This window comes from Hevea brasiliensis, chromosome 1, assembly GCF_030052815.1.
Source record: "Hevea brasiliensis isolate MT/VB/25A 57/8 chromosome 1, ASM3005281v1, whole genome shotgun sequence".
Classification (NCBI taxonomy): Eukaryota; Viridiplantae; Streptophyta; class Magnoliopsida; order Malpighiales; family Euphorbiaceae; genus Hevea; species Hevea brasiliensis.
Genome location: NC_079493.1, coordinates 92,371,705 through 92,395,587, shown reverse-complemented (window position 1 = coordinate 92,395,587; position 23,883 = coordinate 92,371,705). Strand labels below are relative to the sequence as shown.

General features: G+C 35.0%; 1 protein-coding gene across 2 annotated transcripts; it reads left to right on the top strand.

The window, feature by feature from the left end:
- Positions 1-950: 950 nt before the first annotated feature.
- Positions 951-23,883, top strand: LOC110673316 (protein DETOXIFICATION 45, chloroplastic). 2 transcript variants are annotated; one of them, XM_021836416.2, is made up of 15 exons: positions 951-1,193; positions 1,753-2,112; positions 2,395-2,537; positions 9,327-9,470; positions 9,788-9,963; positions 10,278-10,413; positions 11,224-11,320; positions 11,408-11,508; positions 11,745-11,908; positions 12,351-12,422; positions 12,573-12,689; positions 12,777-12,872; positions 12,975-13,096; positions 23,357-23,414; positions 23,513-23,883. In XM_021836416.2, the coding sequence occupies exons 2-15, from the start codon at positions 1,772-1,774 to the stop codon at positions 23,522-23,524; spliced, it is 1,779 nt and encodes a 592-aa protein (XP_021692108.2). In that variant the 5' UTR covers positions 951-1,193; positions 1,753-1,771; the 3' UTR covers positions 23,525-23,883. The 2 variants fall into 2 exon arrangements, with proteins under 2 accessions (XP_021692108.2, XP_058001939.1); XM_058145956.1 differs by having other exon boundaries at positions 23,357-23,418.

Below are 23,883 nucleotides of genomic sequence, written 5' to 3'. Positions count from 1 at the left end.
ACTTTTTTAATATTATAAAGATATTATATTATCATATTTTTATGAAAAAATATTTATAAGAAAATAATTAATAAACTTTTAATAAATAAAAATTTAATTTGATTTTGATAGACATATAATTATTTTAAATTTTAATACAAATTTAAATTATATTTAATATAAGTAATTAAAAATTTTATTATTAATAAAATTATATAATACAATTTTAAAAATATAAAATATATAAAAATAAATATTAGATTATATTATTAAATAAAATAATTAATAGCCCATGCAATAAGCTGAAAAAATAACCAGTTATCTTTAGTTTAACAAACAAACAACTAAAACAATCCTAATCCATCTATTTAATGGGCTTAAAAAGTAAAAATTTTAAAATCTCTAAAATTTTGACTTTATTTAAAAAAAAAATCAATGTAATGCAATAGAATATAATTAACTATATAATAAAATTAAAATTGTAATTGTAATGTATTAAGTATTACATTATTCTATTTGGAAACACAAAAACTTAATGCAATAACTACTATAATTTCAAGTTTATTTGAGCACACTTATATATGTATTGGGGGAATGTAATTAAATTAGTAATAAAATTTAATATATAATATTATTTTATTAAATATTATTTTAATTTAATATTATCAATAATAAATTAGTGATAAATTATGATGGTTATCGAAGTTAAATGGTAACGATGGTGGTAAAGATGGGTGCAGGTAGTAACAGCGATGACCGGATGGGGGGTGGGGAGTGAAGGCAACGGTGGCAGGATGAGGGGAGGATTGTAGTGTTAATAGTGATAATAAATTAAATAATTTAAATTATATAACATTCATTTTAATATTATTTAAAATATAATTAATTATTATTTTTTTTTAGTAGATAAAATATAATTAATTATTCTCTCTTTGTCACACCGTAGCACCAAACTAGACCTTTAAAAATTCACACCTTGCCTCGAAAAGAATAAAATCTTCTTTCCCAAACATGGTAAAACAGCTTTGAAGCTGTCTACCGTGTTCAGTTTACAAACAACAAGCGCCCGCTTCGTACCCGTCATGGCAATAAACCTCTCCTAGTCTCCGTTACCATGCCTTCTCTTTGTCTTTTATCGCCGAACTTTCCAGAGAAATCTTAAACCCTAACAGTCTCAATTCTCAACCCGCGAAACCAATAATCACAAAAGCAAGGTCTCTCTCGCTATAACTTCTATCTTTGCGCAATTCTCTTCTTTCTCACTCTTTTAATGGTTTGGTTTTATTAGCTTTCTTTGCTTTCTCTCTCTTTTTTGCCATTTTTCCATTTCATTCCAGGAATTTTATGTTGGAATTCTCTTTTTGTCATGTAATTGGGCTGTGTTTCAGTGGCGATCATTCCATCGTTCTGTTCTTATGCTCTGTTTCTTTTGTTTCAATTTTGTTTTGGCTTTAATCTCACAATTGTAGGAAAAGAAACATATAAATGTTTTTGCTTTTGTTTTTTGCTTGATTTATTGATCAAAGCATGCACTTAATTCAGTATCGAAAGTCCAAAAATTTTCTCTGTTTTGTCAGTCTCTGTTGAAGATGACAATGAACGTGACATAGTGATTTTGAAGAGTTCATCTTAATTATGAGTGCATTTGATGCCGTAAATTTGAATAATTTTTAATAAGTCTGGTTAGGAATTTACTGTTGTGAGAAATTGCCTCCCAGTTTTCTAATTTGATTTATTGTCATGCCTTGACTTTCTTATAATCTGATTTTGAAGGTGTGAGGGAGAAATACTGATGATGACCACTAGACAATTGGGTGCTAGTACTCTGTCTGGAGGATTGGCTAGGAAAAGTAGTGTACGGAATGGAGTAGCAAAAGGGATGGGACGGTTTTCTTTGGTATGCCCAAGTGAGGTTGTCAAAAGATTAGGTTGTAGAGATGTTGCTTCCAACTGTCGCTTGTCTGCGGAGTACAGAAATCATTTTTCACCATTTGTGACTCGTGGAAAAAAGCGACGATTTGGGATAGCTTTTAATCAGTCACGTTCTGGTTGTGGTGTGGAATCCACTAATGTGCAAGAAAGATCAATTTTAGAAGAAGAATATTCCCTCAATAGCTCAAGAGATGAACACCTGTAAGTCCAAAATCCTTATCTTTACTCATGTTAAATTATTTGTAGGTAGTGTAAACTTGATGATAACACTGACGAGACAATTATAGCTGTTATATATTACAATATGTATGGTACAAGAAGATTGTTAATTTAAAAATACTTTTTCTTTTCTCTAAAGAAATGAAGCCTGAGAACTGTACTTCTTCATAAAAATATTTTTCTTCTCCCATTTTTGTTTAGAGGAATTGGCACATTTGTTATAATTGTTCTTACATTCTTTATTTTTCTTAATTTTGTTTGCAGTGAGTCAACTGGGATTCCAATTGATCAATCACATTCTTCAGATGTCAAACGTGAGCTTATAATGCTTTCTCTGCCTGCAGTTGCTGGACAGGCTATTGATCCCTTAGCACAGTTGATGGAGACTGCTTATATTGGTAGACTAGGTATTTACCTAATTTTTTCCACCTTTATTTTGTTTTCTCAGGTTTCAAGGGTTTTTTTTATTTTTATTTTTTATTTCTGATGCTTATTTGGTTATTTCTTTCTGTAATTTTTTTTACCTTTATTTTGTTTTCTCAGGTTTCAAGTTTTTTTTTTCCCATTTATTTCTGATGCTTATTTGGTTATTTCTCTCTGTAATTTCATCACCGATTTTCTTTCTGTTTTTATTTTTCCAGTTTGAGATTTTCATTGCTGATTATTAATAGATTTATTCATGTAATTTGTACTTGCAACTTTGATATTTAGCTCTGGAACTCTATGGGTAGTAAGCCCAATTCAATTTGTATGATCATTTAGGTTTAGATAAATGAGAAATGAAAATATATAAATAATCTCTTCTTGCTTTTCAGTCATACTTTTTTTTTGGTGATTTCAATTTTTTCTTTAATTATTTCTGGATCTTCTTTTTAATCTCTGAATTTCAAACCTTTGAAATCATTAGTTTTCTAATATCTAGTTCTGAAATTCTTTTCTGCTTGTTGGTGCTTTTCTTTTAAATTAGGTTTATGATGTTCTTAAACTATTAAATTGGGCTCCAAATATGCTTAAACTAGTTTTTGAAGGGTTAGGCTAGTGAAAACTCAATTTTCATAATGTATTTAAACCAATTCATTTTTAAAATCTTGATACGGTATATTGAAATCTTGATTGAATACTGCATTTATATTGAAAAAAACGTCTTGACATAAGGACTTTCACTGCCTTTAATATTTGTTTGTTGATAATGCAAATTGCGTGTGTGTGTGTGTGTGTGTTTTTTTTTTTTCTTTTTCAAGTGAAAATTTCATTTTTTTTTTATTCATGATACTTGACTGGTTTTATTTTTACCATCCATCCCTACTAATTGGCTGCTATTTTTAGTTCATGCAAGCATCCTCTTGTTCTTCACGTACTCATTAAGAGATTTGCAAGACATCATTGAAATTGTAAGAAGGTTATGTATATATTTTGGAATTGGAACTTTTAGGTGTATGGGTGGCGGAATTTAAATCTGGTATTACATTTATTGAAGTCATTATTCATTTACTATTTTTTTCTTTAGTTTGGGCACCTAGATAGAACTTCTCAGCAGATTACTCAATTTCATTTCTCTGGAGTCAATTTTATGGGATATTTCATTAATTGCTTTTATTGTTTCTGCTTCAAGTCAAGTAGATCTAGACAGTACAATCATCTCTGGTGTTTACGCTTGATCAAAATGAATTAAGAGTGTAAATTGCACTGTTAATTACAATTTAGGGCTTAAGTTTAGGTTGGTTACTAAACTTGAATGTGTTCTTCCAATTTCATCCACAATTTATTTAGTCAGTGTTGCCAGGATTCTTTCAATCCCATAACTGAAGTGTGGAACTTGTGAGAAAATAGAACAGAAGAAGAATATTGAGAATGATTGAAGAGCTTGATTATTTCCTCAAGCCAATGGTGTCAATTTATAATCTGTGCAGGACAACTAAATAGGAAATACAATCCTAATTAAATACGTAATTATAGCCACGATTCTAGCACCTAAATATATTCACACAATCACTACAGATACACATATCCTAGCTATTTATGGTACATATCTTAATACTCCCCCTCAAGCTGGAGTGTACAAATCATATGCTTCAAGCTTGTTACAAATATATTCAATCCGAGAGCCTCTGAGAGATTTTGTAAGGATATCTGCTAATTGGTCATTTGAGCTAACAGAGCCAGTGGCAATACACCCAGATTCAATTTTTGGTATGATGAAATGATAATCCACCTCTATATGTTTCGTTCTTTCATGAAACATTGGATTAGAGGCAATGTGAAGTGCAGCTTGATTGTCACAGATTAGCTGCATTTGTTTAAGTTCCCCTACTTCAACTCTTGGAGAAGTTGTTTCAATCATATAAGTTCACAAGTTGCCAAAGCCATAGCTCAATATTCTACTTCTGCACTTGACCTAGCAACCGCATCTTGCTTCTTACTTTTCTAAGAAATCAAATTACCTCCAATCATAATGCAATATCCTGAAGTAGACCGTCTGTCTGAAGGAGAACCTGTCCAATCTGCATCTGAGTAACCAATAATCTGTGAATGACCCCTGTCTTCATATAATAGGCCTTGTCCTAGAGCTCCTTTAATATATCTGAGTATCCGAATAACTGCATCCCAATGACTACTACATGGTGCTTGAAGGAACTGACTGACCACACGTACAGCAAATGAGATGTTTGGGCGTGTGATTGTAAGATAATTGAGTTTTCCAACCAATCTCCGGTATCTACTAGGATCCTTCAATGGCTCCCCCTGTCCAGGAACAAGTTTGACATTTGGATCTATAGGAGTATCTGCGTGTCTACAATCTAACATGCCCGTCTCTGTCAGTATATCCAAAGCATGTTTTCTTTGAGAAATGGCGATACCTGTCTTGGATTGTGCCACTTCAATCCCCAGGAAATACTTTAGCTTCCCAAGATCCTTAGTCTGAAAATGACTGGGCAAGTGTTGTTTGAGTTTTGAGATCCCAACTTGATCATTTCCTGTAATAACAATGTCATTAACATAAACAACGAGATAAATGCACTTATCATGGCCATTATGGTGGAAAAATACTGAATGGTCAGCTTCGCTCTGAGACATTTCAAATTGTTGGACTGCAGTACTAAACCGTCCAAACCATGCTATCGGAGATTATTTCAAGCCATATAAAGAATGCCGTAGGTGACACACCAAACCAGACTCCCCCTGAGCAACAAACCCTGGTGGTTGCTCCATATAAACTTCCTCAGCTAGCTTGCCATGTAAAAATACATTTTTGATATCCAGTTGATGAAGTGGCCAGTGATGGATGGCAGGTAAGGAAATAAAAAGGCGAACCGAGGCAATCTTAGCCACCGGAGAGAAGGTATCACTGTAATCGAGGCCAAAGATCTGAGTATAGCCCTTTGCAACAAGGCAAGTTTTAAGTCTTATCAATCTGGTCATCAGGCCCCACCTTGACTGTATAAACCCATTGACAGCCAACAGTAGATTTGCCCTTCGGTAGTGGCACCAAATCTCAGGTGCCATTGTTATGGAGAGCAGTCATCTCTTTAACCATTGCATTACACCATCCTTGATGTTCCAAAGCTTCTCTAACAGTCTTAGGTACAGATACATTAGACAAAATGGTGACAAAAGCATAGTAGGAAGTAGACAAATGATGATAACTCATAAAATTATAAATAGGATGAGGATTTTGAGACAAACGAATGCCTTTTCAGATGGCAATGAGAGGAGTAGCATCGTCTGTTGAAGGCGAGACCGGAATAGGTGAAGATGAAAGAGGGCAAGAGTCACCAGGAGCCGGTGTTGTATATGTATCAAGCAAAGGAGCATCAATGGTGTTAGCGGGAGGATGAGGACGATGTGAGTAGACGTGTAGAGGTGGTGGACTGATTGGTGGTGGAGGAAGAGTAGGAACTGGTAAGGCAGTGGGAATAAAAACCTTGGATGCGGTATTGAAGGAAAAATAGGGAGATGTTTCAAAGAAGGTCACATCAGCTGACACAAAGTATTTATTTGTAAGTGGATTGTAGCATTTGTAACCTTTTTGAAGTCTAGAATATCCCAAAAAGACACATTTTATTGATTTGGGCTGAAGTTTGTCTTTGCCAGGACTGTGATCATGAATAAAACAAATACAACTAAATACACGTAGGGACAATTGATGGGCATTTTGGTCGGGAAACAAAATGGAATGAGGACTCTAATTCTGCAAAACAGAAGAAGGCATTCGGTTAATTAAGTAACAAGCAGTAAGAATAACATCTCTCCAAAAAACGAAGAGGAACATTATGGTGAATAAGTAAAGTGCGGACAATCTCAACTAGATGACGATTCTTTCGTTCGGCAACCCCATTTTGTTGAGGGGTATAAGCACATGGAGTTTGGTGAGTAATACCTTGAGAAGATCAGAAATAAGTAAAGAGAGTAGACAAATATTCTTTTGCATTGTCACTACGAAGTATTTTAATAGAAATACCAAATTGATTACGTATTTCAATAGAGAATTTTTGAAATATAGAGAATAATTCAGAACGAGCCTTCATTAAAAATTACCAAGTGCAACGAGAATAATTATTAACAAAAGTAACAAAATAATGAAATCCCAAAGTTGTACTGACACGACTTGGACCTCAAATGTATGAATGGACAATTTTAAACATGGACTTAGCCCTATTATTGACTCGCTTGGGAAAGGAAACATGACTTTGTTTCTTAAGTTGACAGGACTCACATTCAAAAGAAGATAAACTAGAAAGACTATGAACTAATTTTTGCAATTTGGCAAGACTCGGATGACCCAGACGACTGTGAAGAAGATCAGCGGAAGTGGTAGAGGCAAGAGCAATTGGAGAATTTGAAGTAGAAAGATGGTACAACCCTTGTGACTCACATCCTATTCCAATCATCTTCCCCGTACTCCGGTCCTGCACAACAACAGAGTCAGCTGTAAAGATGACAGACAATTGGGATTTTTAGTCAATTTACTAATGGAGATTAAATTATATGGGCATTCTGGAGTGAACAAAACTGTGGTTAAAGGAATAGATGAAAAGATTTTTACTTCTCATATGCCCTTAACTAAAGTTTGTGAACCATTAGCCAAAGTAACTTTAGACAAAACTGGAGGAGAAACTAGAGATGATAAAAGACTTTTGTTATCAGATATATGATCAGAAGCACCAGAGTCTAGGATCCATGGACCAGTGAGCGAAGACTGTGTTAGACAAGCAAAGGAATTACCAGAATGAGCACATCTAGAAGATTGTTGTTTAGCTGTTTGATATTGCAAATACTCCATGTAATCAGCTCCAGTTAATAGGATAGAATCTGACACCTGATCCTTTCCATCAGGTAATGGAAGAATACTATTTTCACTGGATTGAGCCATATGAGTAGTTGATCGGCCTACATTATTTGACTGAATGGGGCGTGGTGGTCGACCATGAAGGGCCCAACAAGTGTCTCGAGTGTGATTACTCTTATCACAATAAGTGCAATGGAGCCTTTTAGCCTTGCCTCTCTGATAAGTATCCTGACTCGGTTGGTTTTTACTTTGTGCAGCTAAAACTGATTATTCAATTTCGGAGAAATTATCCTTATTGAGTGAGATGCGTAGAAGCCTGGCAGACACATCCTCTACAGTGGGAATAACAGGACTAGTTAATATCTGGTCTCTAACATAATTAAGGTCAGGTCTTAGCCCAATCATTGCCAAAACTGTGAAGAACCTGTCCCGCTGTTGCTCAGAAATATTATTAGTACATGGCATGATAGAATTAAATTCATCTTTCAGTGATTCTCCCTATCCCAAATAACTAGACATATCTTGTTGATTTTGCTGCAGATGAACCATATCTGATACTATTTTATAAATACGCTGAACATCATTTGTATATAAGGTTTTTGCCTTAGTCCAGACTTTGCAACAGGTTTTACAAGACTGAAAAATATTAAGTAATTTTGGGTTTAGAGAATGCCACAAGAGACTACATAATTGAGCATAAATCTTAGTCCAATTAGCTTTATTTGTTAAAGCTATATCTATGGCATTTTTAACCAAGTGGTCATCATACCTCTGCCCTATAAATCATAATTCCACTGATGCAGCCCAAGACATATAATTTTGACTTCCTACTAATTTAACAGTAGTAATAGCTGGTGAATTACCAATGGAAGAAATTATAGGTTTGAGAATCTCAGAACCTGTGTTGGATATGGGTGTGAGAATCTCAGAACCTGTGTTGGAGGCTGTATTGGAGGACTCCTCAATCTCAGACATGTTGGCAAGAGAAGCACACTGAAATGTTGCTCAGAAATACGTCAGAAAAGCCTACTGTATAAAGAGATAGTGACAAAAAAGTGAGAAACAGGTGACGGGACCAGCGTGGTTGAGGCTGATCTTGGGCTGGGTAATCCACTAGGCTAAGCTGTGACAGCCACGGACTCCCAAAAAGTGACCAGAAAAAGAGGGAAAGTTCCTCCCTATGAGGACTCTGTTTCAGATTTCAAATCAGACCCACCGAGAGCTCTGATACCATGTGAGAAAATAGAACAGAAGAAGAATATTGAGAATGATTGAAGAGCTTGATTATTCCCTCAAGCCAATGGTGTCAATTTATAATCTGTATAGGTCAACTAAATAGGAAATAAAATCCTAATTAAATACGTAATTATAGCCACGATTCTAGCACCTAAATATATTCACACAATCACTACAGATACACATATCCTAGCTATTTATTGTACATATCTTAACAGAACTGAACGGAAATCCAACTTACTAAGCTTCACTTTTAGCCTATAGTTGTATAGTTTTGCGAATTTCTTTCTTTATCCCGTCAGTTATTAATTATTCTACAACTATTCAGCATTCAAATGCCGGTTAGGCTGCCACATTGGATTTCCAGTGAGTTGCAGTAATGTGAATGGTGTTCCAATAACGTTGTCAGTAACTAATTGTAGGATTTAATGCTGCATAATGAAAGTATAACAAATTAAAGTTTAGTGATCAATGAGAACTCAACCTGTAGTCTGAGCGACTAACAATGTAATTACCCTGTGTTAATAAGTTCTGGCGTTTGGCCAGGGCTTAATGTTTGGATTGATTATTTAATTTGTTTCTATGTTCATACATAATTATATATGGATTTCATCAGATAGGTTAAGGCTGTTTGAGTGTTCTTGATACATATGCTTCTGTCTTGCTTTCGTAGGTCCTGTGGAGCTGGGTTCAGCTGGTGTTTCCATTACAATATTTAACAATATATCAAAGTTGTTTAATATTCCTCTTCTTAGTGTTGCAACTTCTTTCGTTGCTGAAGACATTGCCAAGAATGAAATAAAATATTCTACTTCAGGTAAATTTAAAGCTGTGTTGTTCGATTCGTGTGGAAGTGTCAGAAGCATATTTATGTCCTACGTTAATGTGTTTAATTTTTGTTTTCTTAGCCCTTCCTTATATTTAGAAGATCATATAAAAGTAACAATATCCATTCAAGTACCTGATATGTTTCTGACTTGGGTGCATTGGGTTAGCTAAGACTTCTACCTGTGTTTGATGTCTGATAGCCATCTTTTTGAACGTGGCCTTTTTATTATAGGTTTTCGTTGCAAATAAGAAAATGAATTACTAGCATTTTCAGTTTCAAATTTAAGTGAGTTGCTTGTTATGCAGAACAGAATGTTCAGGAAAACATTACAAATGGCAAACCTACTGCTGAGGTGCCTGAAAGAAAGCAACTATCCTCTGTGTCCACAGCCTTATTGTTAGCTGTTGGTATTGGCATCTTTGAGGCAGTGGCTCTCTCTTTGGGATGTGGACCATTTCTTAACTTGATGGGCATAAAATTGGTGAGTTTTGCATATACTAAGTTTGTGCAAACCTCTATAGATTTGTGCCTACCTTTATAAAAAGCTAGTTGAAAACTCAATTTCAGAAATTATGTATGAACTTTTGAATTCAGCTACATCTTTGAATGCCAAAAGCCAAAAATAAATGAACACAATATAATACAAAGAAAAGAAAAGGAGAAAGTTGCTTTAGATGGGAGATTGGGAGACCTGTCATACTGCAACTCATGAAAACAACTTTCTCAACAAATCCTACTTTATGAGATGTATGATTCATATGGAAAAGGTTTTCCTGGCTATCATTTTCTGAACAGGATTCACCGATGCGGGTACCTGCAGAACGATTTCTTTCACTAAGAGCCCTTGGTGCTCCTGCAGTTGTAGTGTCTTTAGCTCTTCAAGGCATTTTCCGGGGCTTCAAGGATACAAAGTCTCCTGTTTATTGTTTAGGCAAGTGCTTGTTTAATTTCTGAATGTATATAGTCGAGCATGAAAACCTTCATTATTTTTGTTGTTTTGTCTCATTAAATGTTTCCAAATGTTTGTATCACATTCCATACTCATTGTTATGTTTACTGTTTGTGTTTGTGCTTTTGGCATGTGCCAAAGTTTTTTAGTTGTTCTTTTAGTATTATAATGGTTTTTTTGGTTCCAATTGGGACTTGACTTCAAGATCTCACAATTCTTGAAATGACTCTAGTACCATCGAGCTAAAACTTATTAGTTGATGAGTATGATTTATTTTTAGACTATATGTTGTAGACCGTCTTTTTTGGACACTAAAATTATGAATATACAGATGGATTACTAATTACTTATTGCTTACATGAAATATGCAGTCATTGCATAGTGAAGCTAGTTATAATCAAACATCATTTCAGTAGTTAATACTGATAGACATTTTTTTTTACTGATTAATCCATATGTGTCAAACCATGTTAGAGAATCCATTTTTCACATATAATAATTGCCAAAGAGATTTTTTTTTTTTTTTGGTTATTGAATTGGAAAGATGTTGATGTTGGATTTTGGCGCTTTGGTTGTTTAATGCTCTGAAAAAATTTATTAAGAAAAATAATATTTTTTTATTGTTTGTGGTTTTATTTATTGCTTGTTGCTCTCCCTCCCGCTCTACCTCCTTGCCTCCTTCTCTGGGTATATGGTTTAGTATAACTGGCGCTAGTGTTTTCCCCGAATTTTTTGATTACTTTCTTGCTGTATTTCTGTTCCAGCTAATTGATTTAGTTCTTCCATGTGCAGCCCGGGGTAATTTATCAGCCGTATTTTTATTTCCCATACTCATGTATTATTTTAAGTTGGGTGTAATTGGAGCTGCAATTTCCACTGTCATTTCTCAGTATGTTCTCTATGCATTGGATGCCTTCTTCATGCAATTTTATTTTATTTCATTTTCAATTATCATGCTAAAAGTTTCTTCTTGTAGATATATTGTCACCTTCTTAATGATTTGGGATCTAAATAAGAGGGTTATATTATTGCCTCCGAAGATGGGAGCCTTGCAATTTGGTGTCTATTTGAAATCTGGTGAGTTCTTTCCTTAATCTGAAAAGAAAACTGGAACTACTTAATACATGCAATCTTATTCCATTATGATAGTCATTCTGTGGCATTGTAGCATTGCATTGATTTGAATGGTGGATTATTGCACTTGTTATGTCATTTAACTAATTTCATTTCTTCATCTATCTATATGTTATGTTGTTTTGTTGAGATTCTTGGTATTCTTATTTTGTTCACTTACAATTGGTGAAATCTTGTAGGTGGTTTTCTTATTGGAAGAACTCTTGCTGTATTAACAACGATGACATTAGCGACTTCAATGGCTGCTCGTCAAGGTCCTGAAGCCATGGCTGCACATCAGATATGCATGCAAGTATGGTTGGCTGTATCTCTTCTTACAGATGCACTTGCGGCATCTGGTCAGGTACAGAGATCTCTCCATTTAATTTATATTGTCAATGTCAACAAAAAACTGTAACTTGCAGCCATTTTTTTCCTTATCTATTATCCCTTTTAATTCCTCTATTTAAGCCTTAAGAACGTGGATGGACAAATATGTGTTTCTTGTAATTTAAATCAATCAAATAAAAATTGCTGTTTAAAGCAAGAAGTAAGCTCATGAATATAACTTCAACTGGTATTTTAATATTTTAAACGGTAGTGATATTCTTACACTTAAGAATTATTTTTATGCTAATCTTCGATCTATGCATTTGGTTCGTGTAATATAAACTCTTTCGGGAAAGTTCTGTGTTTCTAGTTGAGTAAAGCTCTGTAATATATGGTTCACTGTCATGTCATGTATGTTGCATGCCTGCACATAAATTTGTGTCTAGTTGATGCCCAATATTCTATATATTTTGTAGGCTCTGACTGCGAGTTATTTCTCAAAGGGCAACTACAAATATGTGAAAGAAGTTACGAACTTTGTGTTGAAGGTAGCCTCTCTCTTTCTCTCTCTCTCTCTCTCTCTCTCTCTTTCTTTTCTTCTTTTTATCAAGTAGTTGACCTCATATTTCCATCATGCTAGGATATCTATTGCTATAATATTAGAGTTTGCTTACAGCTTGATGTGCTTGTTTTTCTAGATTGGTCTGCTCACTGGTGCTTCCTTGGCTGCAATTCTGGGTATTTCTTTTGGTTCCATTGCCACCCTGTTTACCAAGGATACTGAAGTATTAAGCATTGTCAGAATGGGAGTATTAGTAAGAGTGTTTTTCTTTCAATTTTTGTATAATATTTTATCTGAATGCTCCATTTTTTCTTAATGGTGTGGTCTAAAATTGTTCCAGTTTGTTAGTGTTAGTCAACCTATGAATGCCCTAGCATTTATTTTTGATGGTCTTCATTATGGTGTTTCCGACTTCCCATATGCAGCACGTTCTATGGTAAGCTGAAACCTGAAATGTCTTCATTTTCTTACAATAACTGTTTTATTTTCCTGACCATCCTTATATTTGGTCAATATAACATTTGTAAACGATGCACAGATGTTGGTTGGAGCAATATCTTCCGTCTTTTTACTCTATGCTCCACCAGTTATTGGCCTTCCTGGGGTTTGGTTGGGCTTGGCTCTCTTTATGGGCTTGCGTACAGCAGCAGGATTTATCAGGTACATTGAACAGTATAATATGAAGTTTCTTTGTTTTCATAAGCACAGTCCAAGATTGTTCATAACACTTAAAGTCCATCCTTTACGTGGATTAATGGCTAGTTCATTTGTTGATGAGAATTTGTATAATATGGGTGCTAAATACAAGTCTAGTAAGCAGAGCAATTCAGTGGTTGGAGGTTGACGTTAGAAAAGAGTTAACATTATCAGCATATAATTCTTAATGACCTAGCCTTAAAACTAGGAGCCATGAACTCTAAATATAAGAAATTGAGTGCTTTTAACCTTAGAATTACATGTTAAAATCATATAAAATAAATTCACACTAAACTAATTTTTAGTTGTTTTATTTATATTTAAGGTTTGGTTCTTAGATTGAGTCCATTATCCAATGCCTTAAACTAGAATCAACCTATTTAAATTGGTTCTCATATTTTTTAACTAGAAAACCCAAAATATTAAGGGCATGTTCACCTGTGAAAAACTGGTGGTTTTTTAGAAAAGTTTTAGAGGAAAATTGGAAAACAAAGTTTTGTGTTTCACACGTGACAGTTTTCTAATTGGAGAATTGAAAAATTAGTTTTCCAAGTCTCTAAAATTTAACTAAGATTTGGAGAATAGTTTTAAGTTATTTTTTATTATTTTCCTTCATAACAAAACTTATGTTTTTCAATTGTTTTCCAAAAGCAATAAATTTTCAAAATTAAAATTAAATAATTAATTAGAAAAATATTTATTTACAATGATAAAAAATTAATTATAATATTATAAAATAAATAAATAAATTTTAAAAGTAAAATAAATCTCTAGATATATTTTATAATGATTTATTTTTTAATTATGAAAGGTATAAATAATTTTTTAAAACTGTGTTATATTATTGACAGGTGAACGCGTTTTCCATATTTTCCCTAGTTTTCCATGGAAATTGAAAACTAGAGTTTTTTTAGAAAATGGAAAACCGTAAGTAAGCAAGCCCTAAGAAACCCAAACTGATTTGGCGAAGGGCTGATTGGTTCCATTTAATCCAAAATTCTTAAATCTTTACTGATAGTATAAGATGTCATCAATAAGGGAGTAAGATTGGCAAAGGGATAAGAATCTAGATGTATTTCTCATGCCCAAAGAAATTTAAGGGATAAGAAACCAAATGTATTTCAAATGGCCAAAGAAATTAAGGAAAATTGTATGATAGTCCATGTTTACCTTGTGCATTGAGGAGGAAGTAGACTTCGTCTATAAATATGAGAATGGGAAGAGGAAGAGAGGTCTTGTACAAAAAGATCATTTTTTACATCTATTTCAAGGTTTATTTTTTTGTCATTCACTTGCTTTCTTTAATATTTATACTTTCAATATTTCCTTTATAGCTTTAATTTGTCTTGTTACCTTTGTTTTTAATTGCATTTTTCCTATTTCTTACGCTACACTTTCTAACTTTATTACTGTTCTTTTTTTCCATTTGAGCTATATATATAAGAATACCAAAAATATGTTTGTTTTCCAATGGTTTATCAATTGATTCCTTTGCTAATTGATTTTCGGGTTCTAAATCCTAGTACTAACAGGACGAGTTAATAAATTATAAAATCCTATTCTTGTAAATATTTTAGTAGATGATATAAGCCTAAAAGTAAATAAGCTTTGGGGACAAACATACAACAAGTAAGGGTAAAAATGGTTTGTTATATGAAAATAGGGGACATGCACAGATTATAGGATATTCTGATGCAGGCTGGGTAGGATCTCCTTCAAATAGAAGGTCAACTTAAGCGTATTGCGTTCTAATTGGAGGGAATCCAATATTTTGGAAAAGTAAGAAGCAAGATGTAGTGGCTAGGTCAAGTGTGGAAGCAGAGTACGGGGCTGTGGCATTGGCTACGTGCGAGCTTATATGGTTAAACTTCTTCATGAGTTAAAATGTGGAGGAGATGAACAAATGAAGATGAGTGCATTACATATCGTTTCTAATCCTATGTTTCATGAAAGGATAAAGCACATAGAGATAAATTATCACTTTATTAGACAGAGAGTCTGGATATATTGCTACAAGTTTTGTCAGTTCAAAGGATCAGTTAGCTAACATTCTCACTAAATCTCTCCAAGGGACTAGAATTGAGTACATCTGTAATAAGCTAGGAGCATACAGTATGTATACTCCAACTTGAGTGGGAGTGTTAGAATAGGAACGTATAGATTAGATTGATATAAATCCCTATAATTAAGCGATGAAGCTTCATGGGAAAATATTCAATGTGTCGTGATTGATTTTACTTACTTCTCGCTTGAGGGCAAGTTTGTTTTCAAGAAAGGGGGTGATGATATAAGCCTAACAATAGATAAGCAATGGGGACAAGCTGATAGCAGGTAGGGGTCAAAAGGTTGTACTAATTGATAGAAGGATGGGTAATCTTAGATAGAACGACTGAGTTGAAGGTGGGCAACCACAAGGTCAGTAATACACAATTCGGTTCCTCGCTTTAATTGTAGAAGACCTCCAGGTTGGTAGAACATAATTCGGTCACCCAGTTTAATTGAGGATGACCTTCCCGAAGCAATTCCCTTCTCTCGCTGGTAAGATCTGACCAGCTTGGTCAGGATCTGCCTCAATTGGCCACGTGAGACAATGCTGATTCTCTGAGCCTGTGTGCATCTGTTCTATGCCTATCCGCACTGGTGTTTTCAGTGAAGTGGGTGCCTTGGGTTTCAATGGGTTGAGATTCTAGCCTGTCTCAAATTTCCAAGGATCTATAGATATAAGTTATTTTATCTTTATTTATTTATTTATTTAGCCAGCCTTAACTAGTTTGGGATTAAGGCGTAGTTGCTGCTGCTACTGCTGCTGTTGTTGTATCTTTATTTATTTATACAGAAATGCCATAAACAATGACGTAGTTGGATGAAAAGCTCAAACAACAACTTATGGAAGTTGGGACTAAACTTGTTAACTTCTTCGGTTGATGAACTTCATCTTCTTTAGCAAGTCAAGAATTGTTTATCAAAAGTGGAACAGTTTCCTACAAAATCAATAAAAAGTGTATTTTTCCCATCTATGAAAGCAGATGTTGATGTTAAAGTAGCAATTGTCTCTTGCATTAGCGAAATAACCAAAAGAACTACTCCAGATGCTCCTTTATGATGATTAGATGAAGGATGTATTTTAGCTGATTGGCTCATCATTTGAAAATCTAGTGGTAAACATACTTCGATTCTTGAAGATGTTGGGAAAGTTTGGTCATATGAGGTGATGTTGGATCTTGAATGTGAAGTTTTGATAATTAAGATGTTCAGATGTTCCAGCATTTCCTTGATGCTTTATGGGATTATCACCAAGAGAATATCTTTTTGTTTATGGAGACCATTATGACCCTTGCCTTACAAGAAAGTGAAAATATCTCTATACAATTTCTTTCTCCTCTTTTAGTTATTGTAAAAAGGGGCAATGTGGAAGTTGTAAATGTTGCTCATAACTTGGGAGAGTAAGTGTTTTAAAGTTGTGCTAACAAGTTTATGCGTTACTTGCAATAAGATGTGAAATCTTTGGGTTTTCTTTTCATGATTATAGTGAAGTAGCTAACTTCATATGCCAATCTGGTATCGTTGAACAAAATGATGCGCATGCAACTGATGAAAATAAAGTTGAAGAAAGCAAACCAGCTGGAGTATCATTGGATGAGGTTACCCAGACTGATAAAGAAATAACAGCTGCAATAGGTTTTCCTAAACAAGCTGATCCTACAAATGAGAAATCTTCTAAATCAGTTGTGAGCAATGTTGTTGCACAAAATGGTGAAGGTGACTCCTTGATAGATTCTTGTTCCTTAAAGAGGCAAGTTGATGGTTGTTGGAATGTCACTTGTGGGAACAAGTCTCATATTGGCAGTATATGAGAAAATTAAAGGGCATGTGAGTGTTGGCAAACCAAATCAAAATGGCTTAGGCCATTTTGGTGATGGGGAGCCCAATCTCAAGCCTAGTTCAACGTGTAGCCCTCCAGTTTGACATTTACGCTCCTAAGTCCATAATTCTCAACATGGTATCAAAGTAGGTGAGTGCCCAATTTCAACTTCAATTCAGTTTCCCAATGTTGCCGCATCGTTTTTGTTTCAATTATCAACCGGATGTCCTAGTTGCTACTTGTAGAAAGAGATGATTCTCATTGATTTCAATTAATCTGTACATGGGTATATATATACAATTGATTCCTATAATTGTGTTCTACTAATTAGGAAGAAATCCTAAATAAGAAATCCTAAATAGGAATACAGAATACAAAATATACAGAGAAATAATATAGTGATTGACTTTCCATAACACTCCCCCTCAAGTTGGAGCATAGATGTTAATCATGCCCAACTTGTTACAAATGTAGTCAATCCTAGCTCCATTCAGAGCTTTTGTGAAAATATCTCCTAATCGCTCTCCGCTTTGATGTGTCCTGTTGAGATGATCTGTTGAATCTTTTCACGAATAAAGTGACAATCAATCTCAATATGTTTGGTTCGCTCATGAAACACGGATTAGAAGCAATATGAAGAGCGACTTGATTATCACACCACAATTTCGCAGCGGAGGTCTTAAAACATGTCTCATCTAGTAATTGAAGTATCCACATTACCTCACATACCGATTGTGCCATGGCTCAGATTCGGATTCAGACTAGATCGAGAAACTACACTCTGCTTCTTGCTTCTCCAAGACACCAAATTTCCTCCAATAAAAACGCAATATCCAGTAGTTGACCTCCTGTCAACCTTAGATCCAGCCCAGTCGGCATCTGAAAAACATTCAACATTCAAATGCCCATGATTACCATATAGCAAACCTCTTCCTGGAGCGCCCTTCAGATAACACAAGATTTGTTTCAAGGCTTCCCAATGACAACAGTTGGGGAAGACATAAACTGACTTACCACACTAACGGCATAAGCAATGTCAGGACGAGTGACTGTAAGGTAGTTCAATTTTCCTACCAATCTCCTGTATCTCTCTGGATCTTCAAACAACTCACTATCCCCTGCTAACAGTTGTAAAGTTGGAGTCATTGGTGCGCTACAAGGCTTAGCACCTAATTTTTCTGTCTCTGTCAATAGATCGAGGACATATTTTCTTTGAGACAAGAAAATACCCTTCTTACTTCTCATAACTTCGATACCCAAGAAATACTTTAACAATTCCAAGTCTTTGGTCTGAAACTGAGTTTGGAGGAAGGTTTTAAGAGATGAAATACCTGCAGAGTCACTCCCAGTGATGACAATGTCATCCACATAGACTACCAAGAGAATTAGACCAGCCTCAGATTGCCTATAAAATCGAGTGATCACACTTACTCTTTTGCATACCAAATTCTGTCTACTTCACTGAATCTCCCAAACCATGCCCTAGGACTTTGTTTCAAGCCATAAAGAGACTTCCGAAGCCTACAAACTTTACCCAACTCCCCCTGAGCAACAAACCCAGGTGGTTGCTCCATATACACCTCCTCCTGAAGATCACCATGAAGAAAAGCATTCTTGATATCCAATTGATGCAGGGGCCAATCATATGTAGCTGCTAAAGAGATAAACAAGCGAATAGAATTCAGTTTAGCTCCAGGAGAAAAAGTGTCGAGTAATCAACCCCATATGTCCGAGCATATCCTTTTGCTACAAGGTGTGCTTTTAACCTAGCCACGTAACCATCGATTTACCTTTCATCAGATATACCCATTTGCAACCAATAGCTTTCTTATCGTGGGCAAAGTTCTCATGTACCATTAGCATCTAAAGCCTCCATTTTCTCTTTCATAGCATCACACCGGGATGAGACAAAGGCCTCATCAACGATTAGGGATAGGAATATAGTCTAAAGAAGTAACAAAACACCGAGAACAAGAAGACAATTGATTATAAGAAACAAAAGAAGAGATCGGGTAAGTACATGAATGTTTACCTTTACAAAGAGCAATGGGTAAGTCTAGATCGTAATCATGATCGATGAGGTATAGGATCTCCCAACGAAGTAGGTGGAGGATCTCGAGTCAGAATCTCAATCCTGGAATAAACATGAACGGGAGGTCGAGTAGGTCTAGAGACAGAAGGAACAGGCTGTGGGAGAGGACTAGACATTGGTTGGACAGTATATATTAAGAGATCATCCTCCTCCCTCTGACTCTCATACACAGATGATGGAGGAAAAAATGGAGTGGACTCAAAAAATGTGACATCTGCAGAAACAAGATAATGATTAAGAGTAGGAGAGAAACAACGGTACCCTTTTTGGAGCCGGGAGTACCCAAGGAAGACACATTTGAGAGATTTTGGATCCAATTTAGTAACCTGTGGACGAACATCACGCACAAAACAGGTACAACAAAAAATACGGGGTTCAATAGGGAACAAAGATTTTGTAGGAAACAAAGTAGTATAAGGAATATCCCCATTAAGGACAGAAGACGGCATACGATTGATCAAAAAATATGCCGTAGAAACTGCATCCGCCCAAAAGTGTTTAGGTACTTTCATTGGAAAAAGAAGAGCACGAGTTACCTCAAGAAGATGACGATTTTTTCTTTCGGCTACGCCATTTTGGGATGGGGTATCCACACAGGAAGACTGATGAAGAATGCCATTTTGTGTCATATAAGGCTGAAATTGTGCTGAAAAGTATTCTTTGGCATTGTCACTTCTTAATATGCGCACAGAAATATTAAATTGAGTTTTGATTTCATTACAAAAGGCACAAAAGATAGAAAACAACTCAGAACGATTCTTCATTAAATATAACCAGGTAACACGAGAGTAATCATCAACAAAAGTAACAAAATAACGAAATCCAGTTTTAGATGTAACAGAACAAGGACCCCAAACATCAGAATGAACTAACTCAAAAGGAGATGAAGCCCGTTTATTGACTCTAGACACAGAAAGCAAACGATGATGTTTTGCAAACTGACACAACTCACATTCTAGTACTGATAAAGACTGAAATTGAGGACACAGCTTCTTCATGGTAGACAAAGAAGGATGACCCAATCTACATTGAGCTTCAAGAGGTGTTAAGGTACTGGAGCAAACAAACGACCGCGGTACATGATTTTCTAGAATGTAGAGACCACCTTACTCGCGTCCTCTACCAATAATCTGCTTCGTCGTAAGATCTTGAAACAAACACTGGTCAGGAAAAAATAAAACAGAACAATTTAAGGTACGAGTAAGTTTACTAACAGAAAGTAGATTAAAAGAGAATTTTGGTAGACACAAAACAGAAGACAAAGAAAATGACGAAGTCGTGTTCAGCCTAACTCATGACACAAGAAGTAGAACCATCAACAAAGTAATGAGAGGAAGTGAGATTAGATAAAAGCGGATAGAAGACTAGAATTATTCGTCATGTGATCTGTCGCACCATAATCAATAACCCATTTGGATGAAGAAGACACAAGGCATGTAGTGGATTTACCTGACTCAGCGATTGCAGTGACAGGGGAACTGGTAGGCTTTAGAGATGCCTGATACTGGGAAAATTGTGCAAAATCCTCTGCAGATACCAAAATAGTTTTCTCAGAGGAAGATATCAGAGAATTCTCTCACGCCATATTTGCCATCCGTGATTGCTGATTTTTTCTCTGAAGTTGCGGACAATTATATTTTGTATGGCTGTGCTCATGGCAATAATAACAAATGACTCATCTTGAGTCCCGATTAGAACTAGCCTCTCCATTACGCCGATTACATTTGCTGTAATTCCTCCTCTACTTCCTCTTCTATTACCCTGTTGTCCATTTGGATTACGGCTAATAAGAGCACTACCGCGGTGTGAAGATTGAGTATTCTCAAGGACTCGTGTGAACGTTTCATGCAAAGAGGAAATCTCAGAACTGGAGAGGATCTGAGATTTAGCATTCTCATACTCTGAAGGAAGGCCTGCAAGAAAACTCATAATAGCCAGTTGCTCCCGTTGGGCCTGCTGAACTTTTACATCAGGACTAAAAGGCAACAATACATTAAGTTCCTCATATACCCGTTTAAAATCCATAAAATAAGCCGTGAGAGACTTATCCTCTTTCTCAGCACGGTAGAATGCTTTACAAACATCATAAATACGGGAGATATTCCCTTTACCAGAATACAGAAAATCTAAGTAATCCATCAATTCCTTAACAAATTCACAGTGATTAATTAAACTAATTACCTCACTATGAATCGAGTTCCGAAGCTGCAAAAACAACCGAGCATCCTCCCTTAGCCAAGTTTGTCATGTATCATCAGTGGGTGGATCTTTAGTAATCCATCAATTCCTTAACAAATTTACAGTGATTAATTAAACTAATTACCTCACTATGAATCGAGTTCAAAACAACCGAGCATCCTCCCTTAGCCAAGTTTGTCATGTATCATCAGTGGGTGGATCTTTAGTAAGGTGATCATCCTTATCAATGCTATGCAAACAGACCCTAACAGTCGTACTCCACTCCAGATAATTCGAGCCATTAAGTTGGTGTTCCGTGATCTTAGTTATCACCGGAATCACATCAGAAATAACATTCTTATTGTCTGTCATTTGTTGAGACAAAGAAAACTAACCGAAACGCTAATCCAAAGTGCTTATAGCAGCAAAATAACCCAAAATCACAAATCAAGCAAATACCAAAATAGGATCTGAGAGCCAAACCGCAGAAGTCCTTTAATGGTTATACTGGATCAGGCAACAGCACACAGTGGTGGAATGAGGGGGTTGAGACGACGCCGGCGATATTGATCGGGGTTGAAAAGGCCGGTCGGCAGCCAAGGTCTCTCCTGAGCTGGGTAGTGAGAACAAATAGTCACCCTAGATTGATGACTTGCTCTGATACCATGTAGAAAGAGATGATTCTCATTGATTTCAATTAATCTGTACATGGATATATATATACAATTGATTCCTACAATTGTGTTCTACTGATTAGGAAGAAATTCTAAATAAGAAGTCCTAAATAGGAATACAGAATACAAAATATACAGAGAAATAATATAGTGATTGACTTTCCATAATATAGTGATTGACTTTCCATAACATAGTGATTGACTTTTCATAACACTACTTAAAGGGGAGTGTTGGAATATTATTTGTGGGATCAAGTCCCACATTAATAGTGTATAAGAAAATTAAAGGGTATAAAGTGTTGATAAACCAAACAAAAATGGCCTGTAGTATGCCAGTTTGATATGCACACTCATAAGTCTATAATCCTCAACCATGGTAATCATGCTAATGTTTAAGCAACACTAAAACTGATATTTTGGATGCCGATAAGGAAAGTTAAAGTCTATCTATTTCTATTGTTCCTAGTAAATTGACTAGCCTTTCAATTGTAGTTGTGATTGATTTTATTTGTTTCGATCTTCATAGAGATGTGAATGAAAGAATAAATTTCTTCATTTCAAGCTTATTGCTACCATTTAAGAAGATATAGTTGCTTGTTCTGTCAATTCAGTTCTTGACTCTTCCACAGTACAAAACTTGAGGTTGATTTTTCTCCAATTAAGGGAAAATGATGCAGTCAAAGTAGATTTAATTTAGGGATTATGTTGATTTAATTTTTCATTGTAAAATTAAGTAGTTTAGTTTTTATTGTTTAGGAAATTTAATTAGAAAGTAATATTTGTATTATTTAGGAATAGGTTTAGTATTTTCCAATTTATCATTGTTTTTGGATTTCTAATTAGAGATTGCTTAGTAATTTCTTGTTTGGGGTTCTAAATCCTAGTACTAATAGGATTAGTTGATAAACTATAAAAAACTGTGCTTTACATATTTTAATAGACTATTATTATAATTATTATTGATATTCAGAATTAATTAAGATATGAGAATTTGTTTCTTTTCCTCTGTGTTCTATTGGTTCTACATCAGTTTGTTTGGAGAATTGTGGGTAGTTCACCTGCGCGAGGCTCATATATGGTCTCTTTCTTTCCTAAAACCCAAGTTATTTTGCTGGGTTTGGATCTTATTCTCTTGAATATGGGATTTTTCTTGTTTTTTGATAAACAAGTTCTTTTTGTTTTGTCCCAATTTCCAACTTAAACCCCATTTTCCAGTGCTAGAATCATAGAATTTTATTGTTTACTTTAATTGTACTCTGCCTTATTCTGATAGTATATGACATGGTATCGTACATAATTGAGTTTATGCACGTAAACCAATTTTCTTGATGATTTAACTAATGAGTAAAGAATAGACACTTTTTTCAATTTCATGCTTTTTGGTTTATCTTTCCACTCTTGTTTATTTATGTTTTCAGATTACTATCAAAATCCGGTCCATGGTGGTTCCTGCACAAAGACTTGCACAGTGCTCAAGTGGGTTGATATTTAATTAGCCATCCTGAGAATTTAACATTCTGAATTTTATAATATGATTGCAAATCTCATTATTTATTTATATATTGTTTTTCCAGCTTGCTAGTTGAGATGTGAACACTACAGAATCAATTGGTAGACTATTGGGGAATGCTCTCAGACTTAAGCTTAGAGTATTTCGTCCTCATTAACTGGTCAACAATTTTGACTATCAGCTACTTCAGCATAATTGAATGATGTTGAAAGAATTCCTCCATTTTTTTTAAAGATGATGGATGTCTTTTGATTATTGACTTCATTTAATATTTTGGTTCAGCTGTAAACTATTTATTTTTTAATTTTTCGTTATGCCTTTGTTTATGTTGCTCATCCTTTATTGAACTTCTTTCATCTTTTTCACCTTGTTGAGACTTAGAGATGCCTTGCACCTTTTGAATAAGGGGAGATTAATAAATAGTATTAATGCAAA

Excerpts from the sequence above, each read along its gene's own strand:
- LOC110673316 (XM_021836416.2), top strand. The coding sequence starts at position 1,772 with ATGATGACCACTAGACAATTGGGTGCTAGTACTCTGTCTGGAGGATTG. Across the intron at positions 10,414-11,223 it reads GTCTCCTGTTTATTGTTTAG|CCCGGGGTAATTTATCAGCC; the intron begins GCAAGTGCTTGT and ends TTCCATGTGCAG. Across the intron at positions 11,509-11,744 it reads TGGTGTCTATTTGAAATCTG|GTGGTTTTCTTATTGGAAGA; the intron begins GTGAGTTCTTTC and ends GAAATCTTGTAG.